Genomic DNA, 17,737 nt, shown 5'->3' on the forward strand with positions numbered 1-17,737 from the left:
AGCCGTACCTGCCCCAGCTCCACTGCCCAATGCAGAGGGGTGCTGAGGGACCGCAGCTCACCTTCTAAACCAAACCCACTGCCCCAGGGACCTGACGCCGCAGAGCAGCTCCCACTGCCGGGCCGGCCTCGAAGCAAACACCCATAGGTGACAAACAAAGGCACCCAGCAGGCGCTCTGCATTAGCAGTATTTTTAGACACCACTATGGAGCCGGCCTTATTATTTTCATTGCAACGTGCATAATTACCCACCATGCACCGCAGTGACATCAGACGCAGCTCCCCTCCGACCGACCGCCGCCACGGCCGGCGCCCGCTGCTCCTCCGGGGCTCCGGGCCCTGGGGACTGACCTGTTCCCCCTGGGCTTTGCCCTGCGCATCTCCCCGGGGTGAGAGCCAGGGTCCTGGGGAGCCCGAGCCAGCAGCAGAACAGAAGCGGGTGAAGGTGGCAAAGGAACTGAGCGAGGCAGTGACACAGGAGAGTGAGGAGGGGAGCACAGGGACACGCTCCAGAGCTGCTCCAGCTGTGCTGGAGCACGGAGCCATGCGGAGCTTGTGCCCGAGATGCCAGCACAAAACCGAGCCACACTCGTAGGGACTGTCCCCATCTGGAAGGGCAGCACCAGCCTGGCCACAGGCTGCCCGCCAGGCTCAACCTCTGCCCAGGAAAGCAAACCCTGGAGCACACCCCAGCTGCGCACAGCCCGGCCCCATACACCCTCTGCAGTACCCGGCTGCTGCGGCCCCACACAGGGGTCTCCCCTGTCCCACGGCCTCGGTGCCACCCCCACCCCCTGTCGCTCGGGGCTCATCCCTTTCCTACCTCTTTCCCGTCTACAACTTCCTGCAGAGTTCAGCCACTTCCCCTCCCGCACGCCCGGGGTCTCGCCCCAAGCCCGGCCCTGTCCACCGAACCCGGGGCAGGAAAGGGGGCCTGGGGCTCCGGCAGCGGCGGACGGGGCACCCGGGGCCGCAGAACCGGCCTCGGCCGCAGCCACCGGCTCAGGCGCGGCCGGGGAACGCGGGAGCCCCCCGAGACGCGGCTACGGCCGGGGCAACCCCCGCTCTGCTGGCAAGGCCCCGAGGGGCGGCAGGGCTCCCGTTCCGCCGCCCTACCCGATGTCCCAGGCAGCCGCCTCCCAGAAGGGGCTCCCCGAGAACCGGGGACTCCTCCCACCGCCGTGTGGCCGCCGGTGCAACGGGCCCGGCTGCCCTTTACGGCCCCGGTGCCCCTCTCAGCCATCACACCCCCCCCATCAAGGGCTGAGCTAGGCCCCGGCCCCGGCCCCGGCGCACCGGACCCCGCCTGCCCCGGCCATCCGCCCCCTCCGAACCTCCGCACCGGAGCCCGCCGCGCACCGGGCCCCACTCGCTCCTCCGCCCGCCGCAGTGGGCTTCGCACGCTCCAGCATCCGCCCCTCTCGCACCGGCCCCTGCCCGCTGCCCTCCCCCGGTGCACCGGGGTCAGGCTCCCCGCCTTTCCGCACCTGCTCCTCCCGCAAGCCCCAGGCCCTACCCGCCGCCTATTTCCCGGTGCACCGGCCCTGCCCCACGCAGCCCAGGCCTGCGGCCACCGCCTCGCCCCGAACCTACCGGCGGCGCTTCCCTCGGCGTTCGCGGGCCGCTCGGTGCCTGCCGCGGCCCTGCTCGCCGCTCAGCCCGCTCGCATGGCGCGGCGGCCGGGCCCGCCGGGCTCGGAGTCCGTCCCGGTGCCGCTCCCGCTCCGGCCTCAGCCCGGCTTCAGCCCCGCCTCATGGCGCCCCCGCGCCCGCCGCCCCGATGGAACCGGCCGCGCCGATGGGGGCCCGCCCCGTTCCGCCGTACTGCGGCCAAGAGCGGCGCCACACGAACCGCGCGGCCGTAATGCTCCGAGCGGCAGCGCACAGCAACGCGCCGAGCAGCGCGAGCCGGGCAGTGCGAGCCGAGCCGTGCGAGCCGGGCAGTGCGAGCCGAGCAGTGCGAGCCGAGCCGAGCCGTGCCGTGCCGAGCCGTGCCGAGCCGTGCCGAGCCGAGCCGTGCCGTTCCGTGCCGAGCCGAGCCGAGCCGAGCCGGGCCGAGCCGTGGCGGGCTGAGCCGAGCCAGCCGGGCTGAGCCAAGAAGTGTGAAGCCGAACCGGGCAGGGCCAGGCTGTGCTGGGGAAGATGCCCCTGGACAGCTCACGGGGGTACACTGGGACAGATGGGGGCAGTGCGCAGAGGGGTGCCCAGCGCCATCACCGGGAGGCTCAGGGGCCTCCCCTGTCATCATGGGACAGCCCTGAGGGGCTCCAGGGGTGTCCCCAGCAGCCAATGGGGTGTCTGTGGGGTGTCCTTCACACGGACTGAACGAGCCTGGAGCAGTCCTGGAGGGGTTTGCTGGCACAGGGCGCCAGGCTGGCCCCCTGTACCCTTTCTCTGGGGGGTGCCTGACCCAGTAGTGAGGTGAGATGGGGAAACCGGAGCATGCAGGGTGTCTGGGGGGGGATCACAGAGCTTCCTGGGCATCCAGACCCCACAGGTTCCCCAGGGAATAGGGGTTTGGGGACCAGGGTAATGGAGGTGGGGGTCCCACAGGCCCAGGGATGTCTGTGCCCCTCCGCCACATCCCAGACCTCTTCTGCCTGAGTGGAGCTGCACAATTCGCCCTTGTCCCCAGTGGGTCCAAAGTAGGTCAGGGAGGCTGGGCCGAGCCCCCAGGGAGGAGAGAGGCTGGCAGCGGGGTGCAGAGGGCTCCAGGAACTCACCCCAGGAGCTGCACCACTGGGTTGGTGCCCACCCCTTGTCCTGGTGAGACCCCAGTGTCCCCCGCCCAGGGGATGCAGGGCATTTCCCCAGCTCCTCTCCAGTCCCCTGGGGTGGTTCAGGATCCCTCCGCATCCCCCCAGGCTCTTTATCCCTCCTGGGAGGCAGAGTGCCGTCAGTGAAGATGGGGATGGCTGAATCCTGGGGGAAGGCACCCTCCTTGGGAGGCTGGGGCTGGGGAGAGAGTGTGGGGCTGGGCTGGGTAGGAACTGGAAGTGAGCACAAGCAATGAGAAAGGTGAGGGAGGGATTTGTCACCCCCTAATTGCAGTTAATAATTGATGAACTTGTTTACTGCAGGAGGCAAAGGTCTCTGTCAGTGTCAAGGTGCGAGCGCCGAGCAGCCCCGCCAGCAGCATCCCCAGTGACGGGGCCACAGGTAAGAGATGTCAGCCTGGGCATGGTCCCCCACGGGTGCTGTGGTCCATTGTGGTGGGAGATGGGGGTACCTGTCGGCGGGGGTATCTGTCAGCAGTGGTACCCGTGGCACAAGGAGGGGGACACCAAGGTGCTGTCACAGATTGCTCTTGGGCTCTAAACATTGCTTTGGCCCCATGGAGCAATGGGGCCTCCAGCCATGCCCAGGAGAGGCTCCTGGGTTCCCCAAGCACCCCCATGGTCTCCAGCACATGGAGGCCAGCCCTGTCCCCCCCATTCCATGTCCTCAAGAAGCCTGTGCCCATGGGTACAGCGTGGAGCATGGTGCTCAGCACCAGCCTGGCTCAGCAGAGGTGACAGCCCCAGCAGGGTCCCTCCTATCCCAGTGGCCTCTCCCCAGGGTGGCTGCTGGGAGCAGGGGCACTCAGCCCCTGGTGCTCATTCTCTGGTTGTGCCCACAGGCTTGCTGGCAGGATGGGATGGCGATCGCTGGTGGTGCTTCCCTTTCTCCTGTCAGCAGGTGAGGGTTTGCTCAGTGGGGTGCAGGGTTGGATGGGGGGTGTTAGAAGTGCTTTCAGCCCCCAGCACTTGTTGTGAGGGCAGCTGGGACCCCCAGAAGAGCTGCCCGCTCCACTGGCGCCTTGGAGAGTCATTGGCAACCTTGCTACCCCACGGAAAGACAGAGGGGACAGGGGGGAATGGGGATAGCATCCAGCACGGGTGCCGCAGCTGGAGAACAAGCATGGTCTGGAGGTGGGAGGTGTGGGATGAGCATGAGGAAGGTTGTGTGTCCCTTGCCTTCTCTGGAGACCCAAACTGCAGCTGGGACTCGGGTTGGGGATAGGTGGATATGGGGGTGCGGGGTGTAAGGAAGAGCAGGGCACAAACGTGGGTGCTCACACACCTCCTGCTTGTAGTTTCAGGCAACACAGTCCCCTTCTTCAACATGACGATCGTCCATGTGCCCGAGGACCTGGAGCTGGGTGAGTGGGGCAGCCTTGGGAAGGCCCTGGGGTGCAAGAGGAGTGGCCGAGGGTCCTTGGGCAGAGGCTGACCCTGCCTGTGCCCCCAGGCCAGGAGGCTTTCCAGCTGACAGCGACTGACATAGACGGGGACCCGCTCACCTACAGCATCAGCGGGGAGGATGCCTTCTACTTCTCCGTCAATGCCCAGACAGGCATTGCAACACTGAAGAACTCCCTGGATCGTGAGGTGAGGGCAGAGACTGAGCTGGGGGGTCTGGGGTGACTGGGATGGAGGCAGAGCCTTGAGTCCTGTGGGGGAGCTGCTCATGGCAGCTCCTGTGGGTCACTCCCTGGCCCCAAAGACCAGCTCCATGGGGAAGAGCTGCCTGGGAGCAGCGTGCAACCCAGGGGTGATGGGTGGCTGGGTGTTAGGGCTCCGTTGGCCAAGGACTGAGCTCCTCCTGTCCCTGACCACGTCCTGCCTTGTGTCCCCTAGGTCAAGGCCAAGCTCACCATCACCGTCGAAGTGTCTGATGGGATAAACAATGCAGTGAGTGCTGGGGCACGGGCTGGGGGCTGCAGCGGGTGATGGGGATGGGAGCAGGGTCTCAGTGGGGCTGTTGACAAGACTTGGTGGGGAAAGGGCTGAGGTGGGCTTTGGCCAGGGGTGGGTGATGCTGCTGGCTTTGGGGCCAGAGTGGGTGCTGGGTGCCATCTCATGCACCCATCCCATCCCCTCCCTGACTCCTGGTAGGTCTCCAGAAAACTCACCGTCATCGTTGATGACCGTAACGACAATGCTCCAGTGTTCCAGAACCTGCCATATGAAGCCTCCATCCCCGAGGTACCTCCTTGGGACCCCCAGTGTCCCCAGGCAGCAGGGCAGGGGTGCTGGGTGACTCCTGTGGCATGGGTGTGCTGGCAGCAGGACACCAGTGTGCAGGGAACAGGCGAACCCATACCCAGGTATGATGCTGTGCCTGGGCGTGGGGCATAACACACAACGCTCCACCCCAATCCGAGACGTCAGTGCCTGGCTGGGACTCTGCCCTTGTGATGAGTTTCTGATCAGGGAGTGCCTGGTTCAGGCCAGGCCAGGCCAGGGTGAGGTGGATCAGGGTGCAGATGGGCTGAGGGACTCACCTAGGGAGGGTGGCAAGGGGGGATCCATCCTCTGCCCAGTATGAGCAAAGGCAGCAGCTCACCCCTGAGAGTCCGACAGCACTGGGCAGCCCCTGGAGCCCTGCGGGGCCAGAGCACCACAGAGCAGGGCTGGCAGGTCCAGGCTCAGTACCCCCACCCCTGATCTCACCCCCTCTGCTCTCCTGCGCAATGCCACCACCACCCCGCCGTGTGCTCAGAACACGACATTGGACAGCATCATCTACACTGTGTTTGCCAATGACAGTGACACTGGAAATGCCTCCAAAGTCAGCTACAGCATTGAGGAGGTGAGCACAGCACACTGCAGAGTGGGGCATGCTGTATCCCATGCCACTGCCATGGAGCAGAGGTGCTGGGTGACCTGGCCAGGGCCAGCCCCATGGCTCTGGGGGAGAGGTGTGTTGGGTCAGGGAGGGCTGGTTCTGTGCTCTCTGGGCTGATCAGTTGCAATGTGGAGATGTAGGGGCCAAGACTGAGCCTGCATCTCTGCTGGGGCACCTCTGCTCCCTGCCTTGGTGACACAGAGGGATGTTCCCTGCTCAGGTGATCCCAGACAACGCAAGCAATTACTGGCTCTTCTACATCCGGCCCAATGGGAATGTGGTGCTCAATGGCTCACTGGACTATGCCAGGAACACCTTCTACCAGATCAAGATCCTCGCCAAGGTGGGGAACAGCCAGGCTGAGGGTGCGGAGCCGCCAGGTAAGGGGGCCATAGGACTAATGGTGCTCTGGTCCCCAGGATGGCGGGGGGTTGCTGCACAACGTGATGGTCTTCCAGAACAGCTCAGCCTACCTGTCCCTGACCATCATTGACGTGCCCAACCTGGACCCACGGTTCCTCAATGAGCCCTATTTTGGCTCCGTGCCTGAGAACTGTGACCTGGTAAGGAGCCTGCTGGCCACAGTGGCATGTCCCCAGAGTGTCTGGGCCACCAAGCACAGGGGTGCCTGGAGACATTGTAGGTCCTGCCCTGATGGCCATGTCCCTGCAGGGCACCAGTGTGCTGACCGTCACTGCCATGGACAGAGACACGGGGGTGAATGATGAAATCTTCTACAGCATCACCAGTGAGTGATGGGGCAGGGCAGCATGGGCAGGGGGTGAGCAGTGGCAGGGTGGGGGATCAGGAAACAAGGGGCACCACAGGGAATGATTCTGGACTCCCAGGCACTGCCAGCCTGCCCTTGCTGGCAGAGAGAGGTCAGGCCTGTATTTCCAGTGGCTGTAGCGGGTTCCTGCTGTCCCCTTGCCATAGATACCAGCATCCCCTTTGCTATCAATGCCACGATGGGCACCATCACTGTGAGTGCGCCCCTGGACCGTGAGCAGCTACCAAGTGAGGAAGTGCTGCTGGAAGTCAGGGTGAGTAGGAGGCAGCAAGGGGAACCCCATCCTTTTCCTCTGCCTGGGCCCCTCCAAGCCTTTCTCTCCTCCTGCCCAGGCACGTGAGAAGAACCTGGACATCTACGGCAAGGTGGCCCAGGCCAGCACCCTGGTGACAGTCACGGTGATCGATGTCAATGACAACAAGCCCCAGTTCTACAACTGCTCCCTCCTGAGCTGCAACTTCTCCACTGATGCCCAGAGCAACTTCACGGGCACCATCATAGAGCACTCCTCCTCCAGGCTGCCCGTGTCCAACCTCAGCATCGTCGCCCATGACCCAGACAAGGTGGGAGTCCATCCAGGAGGCTGGGCTGGGGTGCAGGAGTTTGTGCACCCTCACTCCTGTGTGTCTCTCCCCTGCAGGGCATCAACAGCAATTACAAGCTGTACCTGCGAGGTCCAAATGCCAGTGCCTTCTCCGTCTCCCCCACCAATATCATGGGCACAGGGGAGGTCCAGATCCTGGTGCAAGACCCGGCCGCTGTGGACTATGAGATAAGCCATGTCATGGTGGTGCAGGTGAGACCCACAGGGCTGGCTAACCCTGGGGACAGTTCTTGCTCCTTGCATATGCCAGGGTGCAGCAGGGTTCAAAAGTCAAAGCAGAACGTGGCTGTGCCCTGACAGCTTCTTCAGTGCAAGGGCAGTTGGGCTGGAGTGTGACATGTCTGTTTCTCATGCTCAGGGACCCATGTGAGACACTGTTCCTTCTCTGTCCTGCAGATTGTTGCTAATGACACGGGGAACCCCACAAACTGCTGCTCCACAGCCACCGTGACCATCGAACTCATTGACAGCAACGATCACATCCCTGAGTTCCCCCAGAGCATCTACACCCTGAGCGTGATGGAGAACAGCCCTGACGGCACCATCATCTCCCCAAACATCACGGTCAGGCACTGGGCAGGGGGTGGGCAGAGCTTACACCCCCCAAGCAGGGTGCTGAGCATGCCTGGTCCCACTAGTGCAGCTTGCATTGAGGGCACTGGCCTCTCCGTGTGTTTTTAGGGTGCTCCTTCCCATGGTTGGCACCCCAGATTCACCACTGCTCTGGCGGCTGAGGCAGATGCTTCCTTCTCTCTTTCAGGCCTACGATCCAGACAGCGGTGTCCTGGGCCAGATCACCTACCAGCTGCTCCCAGAGAGCATGTACGTAGGGGCACAGCCAGCCACAACCAGGGCACTGTCCTGGCAAGGGGTCTGAGCCCCGGTGATGTCTCTGTGTATGCCATAGCCGTAACACCTTCATGGTTAATGCCACGACCGGGGCAGTGCTGGTGCGGAACGGGAGCTTGCTGGACCGGGAGACTCGCTCCATCTACTATGCAAACCTCCAGGCCAAGGATGGGGGCAACCTGGTGGGCACCACGGTGCTGGAGATCACCGTGCTGGACGACAACGACAACCCACCCATAGTCATTGGCTCCTACTTCATCTCCGTGGAAGAGGGGCTGAACATCAGCACACAGATCCAGGTATGCACAGACAGAGGTGACAGGGGGCTGTTGGAGAGGAGCAGGGACAGCCATGTTCCAACTGCTCGCCTTTTCAGGCCATTGACAACGACGAGCCTGGCAACCCCAACAGTGAAGTGGGCTTCAAGATCCTGCCAGGACCATTCAGTGACAACTTCACCATAGATGCAGCCACAGGTGAGATGCACAGCAAGGAGCCGCTGGACCGTGAGGCCTTGGAAGATGAGCGGGGGCAGATGGTGGTGACGGTGGAGGTGTATGACCATGGCACACCACAGCTCAGCACCTTGGTGAACGTCACCATCACTGTGGGGGTGAGTCCTGAGCACAAGTGGGGACACACTGGGGCAGGCCGGGGCTTGGAGCTGGGATGGATAGGCAGGAAGGGGATGTGGCATGGCAGAGGCACTGTGTCCCCTCTCTGTGGAGTAGAAGGGAACAGTTGATGCAGGGAGGCAGGAGAGGGCAAGTGTCCATGCTCCTGTCCCCAGCCTGCTATGGGGGACCCTGTTTCCTGGAGCAGCTACAACCATGGCTCTGTCTCCTGCAGGATGTGAATGACAATGCTCCCGTGTTCCTCAACCAGTCCTACGAGTTCTCAGTGTTCGAAGACTCCCCAGGTAGAAGCTGTGTGGCCAGGGCTGTGGGACCAGTGGTGGCCCAGAGCGTGTGCCTGCTGGCCACTGAGTGTCTGTCTCCACCTGCAGGGGCCCTAGTGGGTGAGGTGGAGGCCACAGATGCTGACCGGACAGAGATCAATTCCCGCATCTCCTTCCTGCTTGAGAGGAGCAGCGGCTCTAGCAACTTCTTGATCCGCTCGTCCCGCCTGAAAGCAGGGCACTATGTTGGGCAGCTGACTGTAGACCCCGACATGGCCCTGGACTATGACACCCTGCAGGAGAAGTTCTTCTCCTTGGTGGTGGTGGCGGAGAACACGGCCGCGTACGACGTGGGGGCCAATGCCAGCGTCCCAGTGGTGGTCCACATCCTGGATGTCAATGACGAGCCCCCCAGCATCCAGCCGGTCCCGCAGGACGTTCACGTGAGCGAGAACGGCACGCAGGAGGGGCTGGTGGTCACACTGGTCGCCTCTGACCCAGACACCAATCACTCGCTGGTCTTCGAGGAGCTGGCAGTCACCTGCTTCAAGGATGGGAGCAGCGCCGGGGATGTGTGCTGGGACTGGTTCCTGCTGGCACCCAACGGCTCCGTGCTGGTGAACAGCTCTGACATCGACTACGAGCTGTGTGACACGGTGGTGCTCATGCTCCGCGCTGAAGACCTCTACACTGAGAAGGGCAACCGCTACAGCCAGAACGGTAACGGCACCCACTGCCCGCTCCTTCCACCACCACTGAGCATGGTGGGTGCTGGGACCTGCCTCTCCCACCTCCTAAGTGTGGGGAGCAGGGTGGGAGCCACGTGGTTTGGCAATGGAGAGAGGGTGTCCCTCTTTTGAACTGGAGCCTGCTGGGAGGATGGGGCTGTCACAGAAGCAGAGGAGGGTGCTGCAGGGATGCCCTGTTGGTGACCAGAGTTCTGCTTTGGGGATATTGCAGAAACCCTGAGAATCCTCATCACTGATGTGAATGACAACGCACCGGTCTTCCTGCCTGTCACAGAGACCTTTGGTGAGCAGCTGGGGTTGGTGCACCCTGTGGTCTCCTCCCTGCACCCACACATGCTCTGACACACTGCCCAGCAGCAGGGACCTTCTCCCAGCAGGGAGGCAGGGCTGAGAGAGGTGCAGGGGTTATTCAATGCTTTCCATGAAGGTTGTGGGGCTTAGGGCAGCAGGGGTATGCTCAGAGCTCTGCTGAGCCATGGGGCTGTGGGGCACGGGGTCCGCAGCAAGGCTGGCTGCACACCAGCGTGAACACATCATCCGTCCATCTTTCCTTGGCAGTGGTTGTCCCTGAAACCTCCCCAGTGGACCTGCAAGTGGCTGCTGTGAAGGTGAGGATCTGTGTGTGTCTGTTGGGCTCTCCCATCCCCACTGCAGGCAGGTGCTGGCCATTCCTATCTGGGCTTCTGCCACCCTTTGTCCCTGCAGGCCACAGATGCTGACTCAGGGCAGGGGGGAACCATCAGCTTCTCCATCATCAGTGTGGTGCTTGTGGAGGACAACGGGGTCAGCCGGCCCTTCGAGAACCTCTTCAAGCTGGTGACAACGACTGAGAAGGACATCTACATCGGGAGCATCCAGTGAGGCTGTGGGGCTGGGCTGGGGAGGGTGCAGCAAAGCAGAGGTGCAGGCAGGGCCAGGGCAGGCTGGAGTTGGGACAAAGCCATCCTGGGGTCCTGCCCTGGGCAGGGTGGAGCCTGGAGGATGATGGGGACACCCTGTGCAGCCCAGTGTGATTGTGGATGTCCCTGTCCCCACAGGGTGGCCAGCAACCTTGATGGCTCGCTGAAGGGGCAGTACCAGGTGACAGTGGAGGCTCAGGACAATGAGGCACCAGTGCACAGAGTACAGACTGTGCTGACTGTGAGTGTCACCCCTGATCCCCCTCTCTGGGGACACCCCGCACCCTGCCCAGCCACACTCACCCCTGTGCTCCACGTTCAGATCTTCACGGTGGATCAGAGCTACCGCATTCGCCTCCAGTTTGTGACAACGGTGGATGAAGTCCAGAGTAACATCCAAAGCATCATAGCGTAAGGAGAGCGAGGCCAGGCTGGGGAGGCTGGGGTGGTGGCTGTGCAGTGGGGGATACGAACATGCAGGCTGTCCCCACTGCAGCCAGGGGTTGCAGGGGGCTGAGCTGCTTCCCATGCCCATGAGTGGAGCAGGGTGCTCAGCCCAACCTCTGTCCATCCCTCCTGTCCCTAGGGCCCTGACCGCCGTGACCAAGGCAGGAGTGTACGTGGCAGGAATCAAGAGAATGGAGGAGACCCGTGCCTCCCAGTGAGTGGGGCCCTGCAGGCAATGGGGAAGGGGACACTGGGGTCGGGGGTGTCACCCTGCTTCCTGCTCACCCCATCTCTTTGCTCCTGCAGGGTGGTAGCCAAGTCAGTGATGGAGGTGTACTTCGTCTACAGCAACGGCACTGCCCTGGATGTCAACCAGCTGAGCATGTCTGTGCCGGGGCAAGGGCCATGCACGGGCACTGCTGTGCACCCCGACTAGCCCATCCACTGCTCTCTCCTCTTCCCTTGGCAGGCTCATACAGTCTGATCCACTGATCCTGGCTGAGCTGGTCAGCCTGGGCCTGGCCATCATCGTGAGTGGGGCTGGGCGAGGGGCACAGGGGCCCTCGTGAGGATAGGGGCTGGTTCTGCTGGCCAGGGCTGTGCCCTCACCCCTGCTCTGCACCAGGGTCCCGGGGAGGTGGTGAAGCCCACCAGGGAGACAGAGCTGATCGGCATCATTGCAGGGCTGGCAGCATTCCTGCTCATCTTCATCCTCATCATGACCCTGGTCTTGGTTCTCACCTCTAGGAGGTACCACACCACCTGCACCCCCTCCTGCCTCCCCTCACCACCCTCATCATCACCAGCATCCCCCTGCCCTCCATCCCCCTCCCAGCTACCCCTGCCCCTCTCACCCGCCCTGTCCCTGGATTCACAGCTACAAGAGGAAGCTGCATGCAATGAAGGCTCTGAAGGCAGCCACGACGTTCAGCCCTGCCATGGTGCAGCAGGGTCCTGGCATCCCCGGCACCAACCAGTACAATGCAGAGGGGTGAGTGTGGAGCTCCTCCGGCAGAAGGGGAGAGCCCAGGCATGTCCCCACAGCCAGGGGCTGCAGGGCTCACTGCACACCCCTCCTGCCTTGGGGACACCGCTGTCCCGGGCTGCCCCATGGGATGGTCACTCACCTGCCACCTATCCCTGGCCAGGGCCAACCCCATGCTGAACCTCTCGCTCGATCCCTCACACGACTTGGGCTTCCACGAGGATTCCAGCTCTGTGGCCAGGTGAGCTCTGCAGGCCGGTCCCAGAGGGCCATCACCCTGTGTCCCCAACCCACCACTGCCTGTGCCCTCTGCTAACGCCCACCCTCCACTCTCCACAGCATGAATTCCCTGGATGAAAACACAGTAAATGCACCCGGGGATGAGAAACTCAAGGCCAAGGTGAGCGTGAAAATTGCTACTGGTGCCCAGCAGGGAGTCTTGCCACAGCACCCCATGCCCCCTCCTCTCTGCTGGCCCCCCAGCCTCCTGGACCCCTCATGTCCCTTCCTCTTCACCCCCTTGACAGCCCTCAGTGCCTGGGAAGATGGCAGAGTGTCCCTGCCCTGGGACTCTGTCCCCACCCCGTCTCACCACTCTCATCCCACAGGAGGGCAAAGCGGAGCTCACAGACCCCTCTGACAGGGAGGCGCTGGTGGCTGCCCTGAACCTGAACCAGCCCAGCAAAACAGCGTACATCAACACCACCTTCACCACCACAGACCTGTGAGCAGGCATCTGGGGTGCAGCTGGGCCAGAGCAGGACTCAGGCAGCTGCGCTGGTGATGCTGTGTTCAGAGGCTGGCAATAAACCTGTCCTGTGCCCATTAACCAGCGTCCTGTGCCCATCACAACATCTGCTGCGGTGCTCAGCCAGCCCGCGGGTCATCTCTCCTGGCATGAAGAGGGAAGGCCAGTGCCACCATGGGGCTTGGCCTGGCTTCTTGTCCCCAGGACCCTTCTGTGGGCTGCCCCACTGTCCCTGCTCACCCCTGGGGAGGGAGGCGCAGGCAGCCCCGCGCAGAGGTTTGTGCAAGGTTTTATTACCCAACATCCACATTGACACATTGGTCCCCCCGCCCCTTCCTCCCCACAACCCCCCCCAAAAAAAGAAATGAAGAGGAAAACAGAACAACATGGGTGATGGAGCCAGCTCGGCAGTGAGGGGCTGGAGGTGGGGAACAGCCCTGGGCAGGGTGGCAGGGGGATGCTGCAGGGCTCCTGGTCATCCCTGCGTGGCCATAGCACTGCTCCTGCAGCCCAAGGCACTGAGCAGAACCGGGTGCAGTGAGTGCCATGGCACAGAGCAGGCACTGGCTGCTCGCTGGTGCTTCAGTGAGTCCTTCACAGCCCCCCTCCCCAGCAGAAACAGCCCCACAGGCCCAAAACAAGCCCAGGATCCCCAAAAGGGATTTGGGGTGCAGGGCAAGAATTGCCCCTTAGAGAGGAGAAGCGGCTGCACCGGTGACCCCGGCACCTCAAGCCCTCGTACACCTCTGCCCATAGGGGATGGTGCAGCTCCCCAAGCACTCTGTTAGCAGCTTCCTGCCCATCGGGTGCTGGCTGCCCTCGCTGTGGCACTGTGGGGCTGCTCCTGCCCACAGGGTCAGGCCCCACATCACGGCTGGATGCTGCAGTGCAGCCTGCTGTAGGGATGCTCACCCACCCTTGGCTCCCGACGCAATCCAGAAACACAGGGAAAGTGTTTGAAAGGAGGGTGAGAGCCCTGCAGGAGCCCGGGGGGGAGGCGGCTCCAGGCAGAACACACACACACAGGGCTCAGAGTCTCTTAAAAAGCTCCAAAAATGCAAACACGGTTCAAGAAAAGGCCCCCCCCGCCCACCCTCTAAAACCCCAGCTGTAAAAAGTGGCAGCGCTTTGGGACCATCGAATCCCTGGCTGCTGTTGGAGGGACCTCACAGGGATGTGCCCCCACGTCCCAGGCACATGGGGCCTCTCCAGCACTGGAGCAGCTGGATGGGACCGGCAGCAGGGCAAGCCCCATCCCCATCGTGGTGAGGATGGGATCCGGGCAGGCCCCAGGCAGGGGGAGCTGGGGACCATGGGGACAGACTCCAGCCACAGTGATGGGGATGAGCAGCTCTCCATTAGTCATGGTTGGTCCCAGTCTCTCCCACTTCAGTCCCAGTGCCCCATGTGCCTACGTCCTTCCAGCTCCAGAGCACCCACTGCACAGAGTGGGGCAGAAGATGGGGCTGTGGCTGGGATGAACAGGGCTGGATGGGCAGCCACAGGGAGCTGCGTGTGCATGGCCATGGGCTGGTCAGAGTGTGGCTGAGCCCTGGGCAGGCAAAGAGGTGGCACAGGAATGCACCAGCGTCTCTCTAGCATGGGGAGTGATGCTGCTGCCTGGGATGTGAGTGAGGCCAGAGCTCAGGGGAGCCAGCAGCGCCCTGCCCATGCCCATCCTGAGCCCTCCCAGAGCTGTGCCATGTGCTTCTTCGTGCTGACAGATGCCACCAGGCACAGAGACAGGGCACCAGCATCACATCCCAGGGTACCTCCATGGGGCTAGGTCGGTGGGGGGACCCCAGGCTGCCAGGGGGCCCCCCAGCAAAGGAGATGCTGTGCTGCAGCATGCAGTGCTCCATCACCCCCTGCCCCAGGAGCCCTGCACACTGGCAGCGGGTGTCTCAGGATGCCAGGGCAGGGACCCCCCCCTCACCTCCCCCAAGAAGCCCCATGGCACCCCCACCCCAGCAGCAGCAACTCACTCCATGGCAGGGCCGGTGCGGGAGCAGCACCGGGGCCGCCGGACGTTCTGCAGCAGAGCCCGAAAGACACTGGGCTGCCTCTTGGGCTCCTCGCCTTTGCGGGGGTCCCCCTTGACGGAGCCGGTGCGGGTGCTCTGCGGGGGTACCACCACCTGCCTCTCCTCGATCTGCTTCTCCAGGTGCTTCTGGATGGCCATGCCCAGCACCTCCACCTCCATGGAGGCCCCGTACACCTCCCATGTCATCCCCTTCTCGTCCCAGCTCACCTCCCGGATGGGCTCCGGAGTCTCCTCCACCACCGTCCCCTTCACATGCACCTCGGGGTACGAGGCCTGCGGGGACTTGGCCACTGGTGTCATGGGGCCAGTGGCCACGGAGCGCGTCTCCACAGGCATGGACACCTGCATCTCCGCATCCTTCGTGGAGGGCTGCAGGCATGGGGCGGCAGCAGAGCCCAGCTCCCTCTTGGGGAAGGTGAAAGCAGCAGCCCCACCTGGGGGGCTCATGGGACTCAAGGCCACTGACACCAGGGATGCTCGGTTGTCCACTTGTGTCCCCATGTCCTGCGTCCCGCTGTCCTGCGGTGGGGTCACCTCAAAGGAGTAGGACTCGCAGAGCAGCTTGCTTTGCTGGGGCTGCTGGCCGCTCCCAGCATCCGCACGCCGGGCTGGGCTCTCCTCAGCTCTACCCTGGCCTGGGGTAGTGGGGTTTGACCTTGACTCACTTTTGCCCTTGCTCCCCACAGTGCTGGTGCCAGGGGGCTCTGCTGTGCCCCCCTGGAGGTTCTTGGGAGCTTCACCACCCCTTGGCTGGGGTGCAGCGCCCAGGGATGTCCCTGTGACACCCTGGGGCTGACCCTGGCTCGGAAGCTCCGCTGCTGCTCCAGCAGCCACGGTAGGCTCCGCAAATGCCACGTGTTTGGCAGGAGCCGGCGCGCTCCCCACGTCCTTGCTGGGTGCCTTGAGGCAGGGCTCGGGCAGGGGGGGCACGGAGGCCGTGTTCTTCTGGGTGCTGGGAACCTCCATCCCCGCGGGGCCACAGGCTGGGGCAGCGCCACTTGGTCCCCCGCAGGTCCCTGTCGTTGCTGCCACGCTTGGCTCTGTGCCGGTGTCCCGGAGAAGCGTGCTGGGAGCTGGGCCTGTCGGCGATGGCACCTTCTCCACCACTGTGCTGGCCATGGTGCCCTGGGCCTCCGGTGCAGCCACACAGCAGGTCCTCACGGCACGGCCTCCCGCGGCACAGCCGGAGCCGGGCAGGCACTCACCCACTGGAGGGCACCCAGGGGAGCTGGCACCGGGCTCGCAGGCGTCCTCGGCCCCGGCCTGGCAGCTCAGCAGCCTCAGCCCCTCCGGCTCCTTAGCGCTGCCCATGCCTGGAGAAGGCTTCTCCCATGCTAGTCCCGCTGTGGGTCTGCAAGAGAGAGGATGGGGCAGTGAGGAGGGAGCAGCTCACGCACCCCCAGCTCCCCACTGTTTTTCTCCATGCCATCCATGACAACAGGTTGGGCAGCTGCCTGCAGCTTCCACTGGCACAGCCTGTGTGGTGGCACCCAGTGCCCAGCCCCACGGGGAGGGAGGAACTGTGTTGGCTGCCTACCGTAAAAGCCAACCTTCTCCCAGCACAGACGGGTTGGGACCGGGAGCAGGATCAAGGCGCTGCTGTGCCTGCCGGAGCAGGGGGATGTGACACAGGCACCGCTGCAGGGAGAGTGGCATCTGGAGCATGGCCCTGGGCACCAGGCTGAGAGCCTGGGGGGGCTCGGCACCCCCAACTTGCCAGTGGGGAGGTGGGCACAGCATGGGGTGACAGCAAGCTGGGCACAGGGACTGAGGGGGGCTGCAGGGCACAGCCCGGGCACGGGGCAGCCCAAGCCTTTCCCTCCATTCACTGGGACCAGCGTTCCCAGAGCTGGTGTGAGTGATGTGGATCCCCCAGGCACGGGAACCCCCAGCTTAGCACCGACACCCCAAGCTGAGGGTGCCCCAATCTCCCGGCCATGCCCCCTCAGCCCCCCAGGACAGCCGTGTAGCAGGAGCATGGTGGGAAGCCCCAGAGAAGCCCCCAGCTCTGCCAATGCCAGTGCCTCCCTCTGGAGCTGCGAGCGCATGAGCCCTAGCCACGGTCACTCTGGGTCCCGAGAGGGCAGAGCAGAGCAAATCCCCCCACGGGACACAGCAGGAGCAGGGACCAGGCTGGCACCGACCCTCCCCAGGAGCACCGGGGCCCGGAGGCGGTGCCCTCCCGACTCTGTCTCCCCACGCATCACCCTCCATACCCGGGGTTCATGCCACCGCGCACCCCGACCTGCTCTGACAGCACCCTCCATCCCGGCGGGCTGCGGGTGCCCTGACCCCGTGCCGCTGCTCCACGGAGGGGCTGCGACGCCCCGCACACGCGTGTGCACACGCATAAACACGCACAAACACGCGTGTGCACACGCACAGGCACGCACACGCCAGCACATGGCCACGGGCACACCCGCACGCACGGACACGCGTGTGCACGCCCCGGCTCCACGCGCGAGCCCCGGACAAACCGGCTCCAGCGGCAGCACCGGACAGGGGGATCCCGACACCTCCCCCCCCACACTCCCCCGGCCCCGCTGCCCGTCCCTGGGGAAGCCGGTGCCGGCCGGGCGGCTGCGGTAGCACCGGGATCGGGAGCGAGACCGGCCCCGCCACGTGCGCCCCGAGGCCGTCGTTACCTGCGGCCGTGCCGGCGGCGGCTGGGCTCGTCCCGTCCCGTCCCGTCCCGTCCAGTCCCGTCCCGTCTCGCTCGGCTCGGCTCGGCTCGGCTCCGGCGCGGTGGCGGCAGCGGCGAGCATGCGTGGGGCGGCGGCGGCGGGGGCGGTACCGCGCCCCGGGCCGCTCCCCCTGGCTGCCGCCCGCCCCGGAGCCCCCGGGCAATGGTGGGGAGGCGAGGGAGGACCGGCTGCCGCGGGAGGGGGGAGGCCCAGTACACACCCCCCTCCCCTCGGTGTCATGGGTGTCACCCCCCCTGCCAGCCCGGGGAGACCCCATCACCCCCTCGTATTCCCCAGCATCCCCGACCCTGTCACCCCGGTGCACCTGGCACAGCAGAGTCACGGTCAGGGGGTCCTCAACCCTTAGGGGGTCCTGCGGGTGGGGCTGACAGTGAGTGGCACCGAGTCCAGTCCCCCTCCTACCTGGTGAT

General features: G+C 64.2%; 2 protein-coding genes across 2 annotated transcripts; one reads left to right on the forward strand and one right to left on the reverse strand.

Moving 5' to 3' along the window:
- The first annotated feature begins 2,718 nt into the window (after nucleotides 1-2,718).
- On the forward strand, nucleotides 2,719-12,641 carry CDHR2 (cadherin related family member 2). Its single transcript, XM_061360212.1, has 33 exons — nucleotides 2,719-2,765; nucleotides 3,080-3,158; nucleotides 3,619-3,677; nucleotides 4,075-4,140; nucleotides 4,230-4,369; nucleotides 4,619-4,672; nucleotides 4,877-4,966; nucleotides 5,484-5,573; nucleotides 5,830-5,952; nucleotides 6,029-6,172; nucleotides 6,282-6,357; nucleotides 6,546-6,652; nucleotides 6,732-6,962; nucleotides 7,040-7,195; nucleotides 7,400-7,567; nucleotides 7,764-7,825; nucleotides 7,911-8,151; nucleotides 8,229-8,465; nucleotides 8,702-8,771; nucleotides 8,859-9,470; nucleotides 9,711-9,782; nucleotides 10,058-10,107; nucleotides 10,205-10,356; nucleotides 10,537-10,639; nucleotides 10,721-10,809; nucleotides 10,985-11,059; nucleotides 11,152-11,229; nucleotides 11,315-11,375; nucleotides 11,471-11,595; nucleotides 11,723-11,836; nucleotides 11,994-12,071; nucleotides 12,170-12,230; nucleotides 12,439-12,641. The coding sequence occupies exons 3-33, from the start codon at nucleotides 3,632-3,634 to the stop codon at nucleotides 12,556-12,558; spliced, it is 3,891 nt and encodes a 1,296-aa protein (XP_061216196.1). The 5' UTR covers nucleotides 2,719-2,765; nucleotides 3,080-3,158; nucleotides 3,619-3,631; the 3' UTR covers nucleotides 12,559-12,641.
- A 1,642-nt stretch (nucleotides 12,642-14,283) lies between these two features.
- On the reverse strand, nucleotides 14,284-16,302 carry GPRIN1 (G protein regulated inducer of neurite outgrowth 1). Its single transcript, XM_061360215.1, has 2 exons — nucleotides 16,160-16,302; nucleotides 14,284-15,973 (listed from the first exon to the last, which is right to left on the reverse strand). Exons 1-2 carry the CDS (start codon nucleotides 16,285-16,287, stop codon nucleotides 14,560-14,562), a joined length of 1,542 nt encoding a protein of 513 aa, XP_061216199.1. The 5' UTR covers nucleotides 16,288-16,302; the 3' UTR covers nucleotides 14,284-14,559.
- Nucleotides 16,303-17,737: the final 1,435 nt, after the last annotated feature.

This window comes from Neopsephotus bourkii, unplaced genomic scaffold, assembly GCF_033783945.1.
Source record: "Neopsephotus bourkii isolate Nb327-2 ecotype Australia unplaced genomic scaffold, CSIRO-AGI_Nbou_v1 NB_1016, whole genome shotgun sequence".
Classification (NCBI taxonomy): domain Eukaryota; kingdom Metazoa; phylum Chordata; class Aves; order Psittaciformes; family Psittacidae; genus Neopsephotus; species Neopsephotus bourkii.

Bases quoted from the DNA above. Each gene is read 5' to 3' on its own strand.
- CDHR2 (XM_061360212.1), top strand. From the start codon at position 3,632: ATGGGATGGCGATCGCTGGTGGTGCTTCCCTTTCTCCTGTCAGCAG. The intron at 8,466-8,701 runs GTGAGTCCTGAG...TGTCTCCTGCAG, and splicing joins ACGTCACCATCACTGTGGGG to GATGTGAATGACAATGCTCC. The intron at 10,810-10,984 runs GTAAGGAGAGCG...TCCTGTCCCTAG, and splicing joins AACATCCAAAGCATCATAGC to GGCCCTGACCGCCGTGACCA.
- GPRIN1 (XM_061360215.1), bottom strand. From the start codon at position 16,287: ATGCTCCAGATGCCACTCTCCCTGCAGCGGTGCCTGTGTCACATCCCC. The intron at 15,974-16,159 runs GTAGGCAGCCAA...TCTCTCTTGCAG, and splicing joins GGAGAAGGTTGGCTTTTACG to ACCCACAGCGGGACTAGCAT.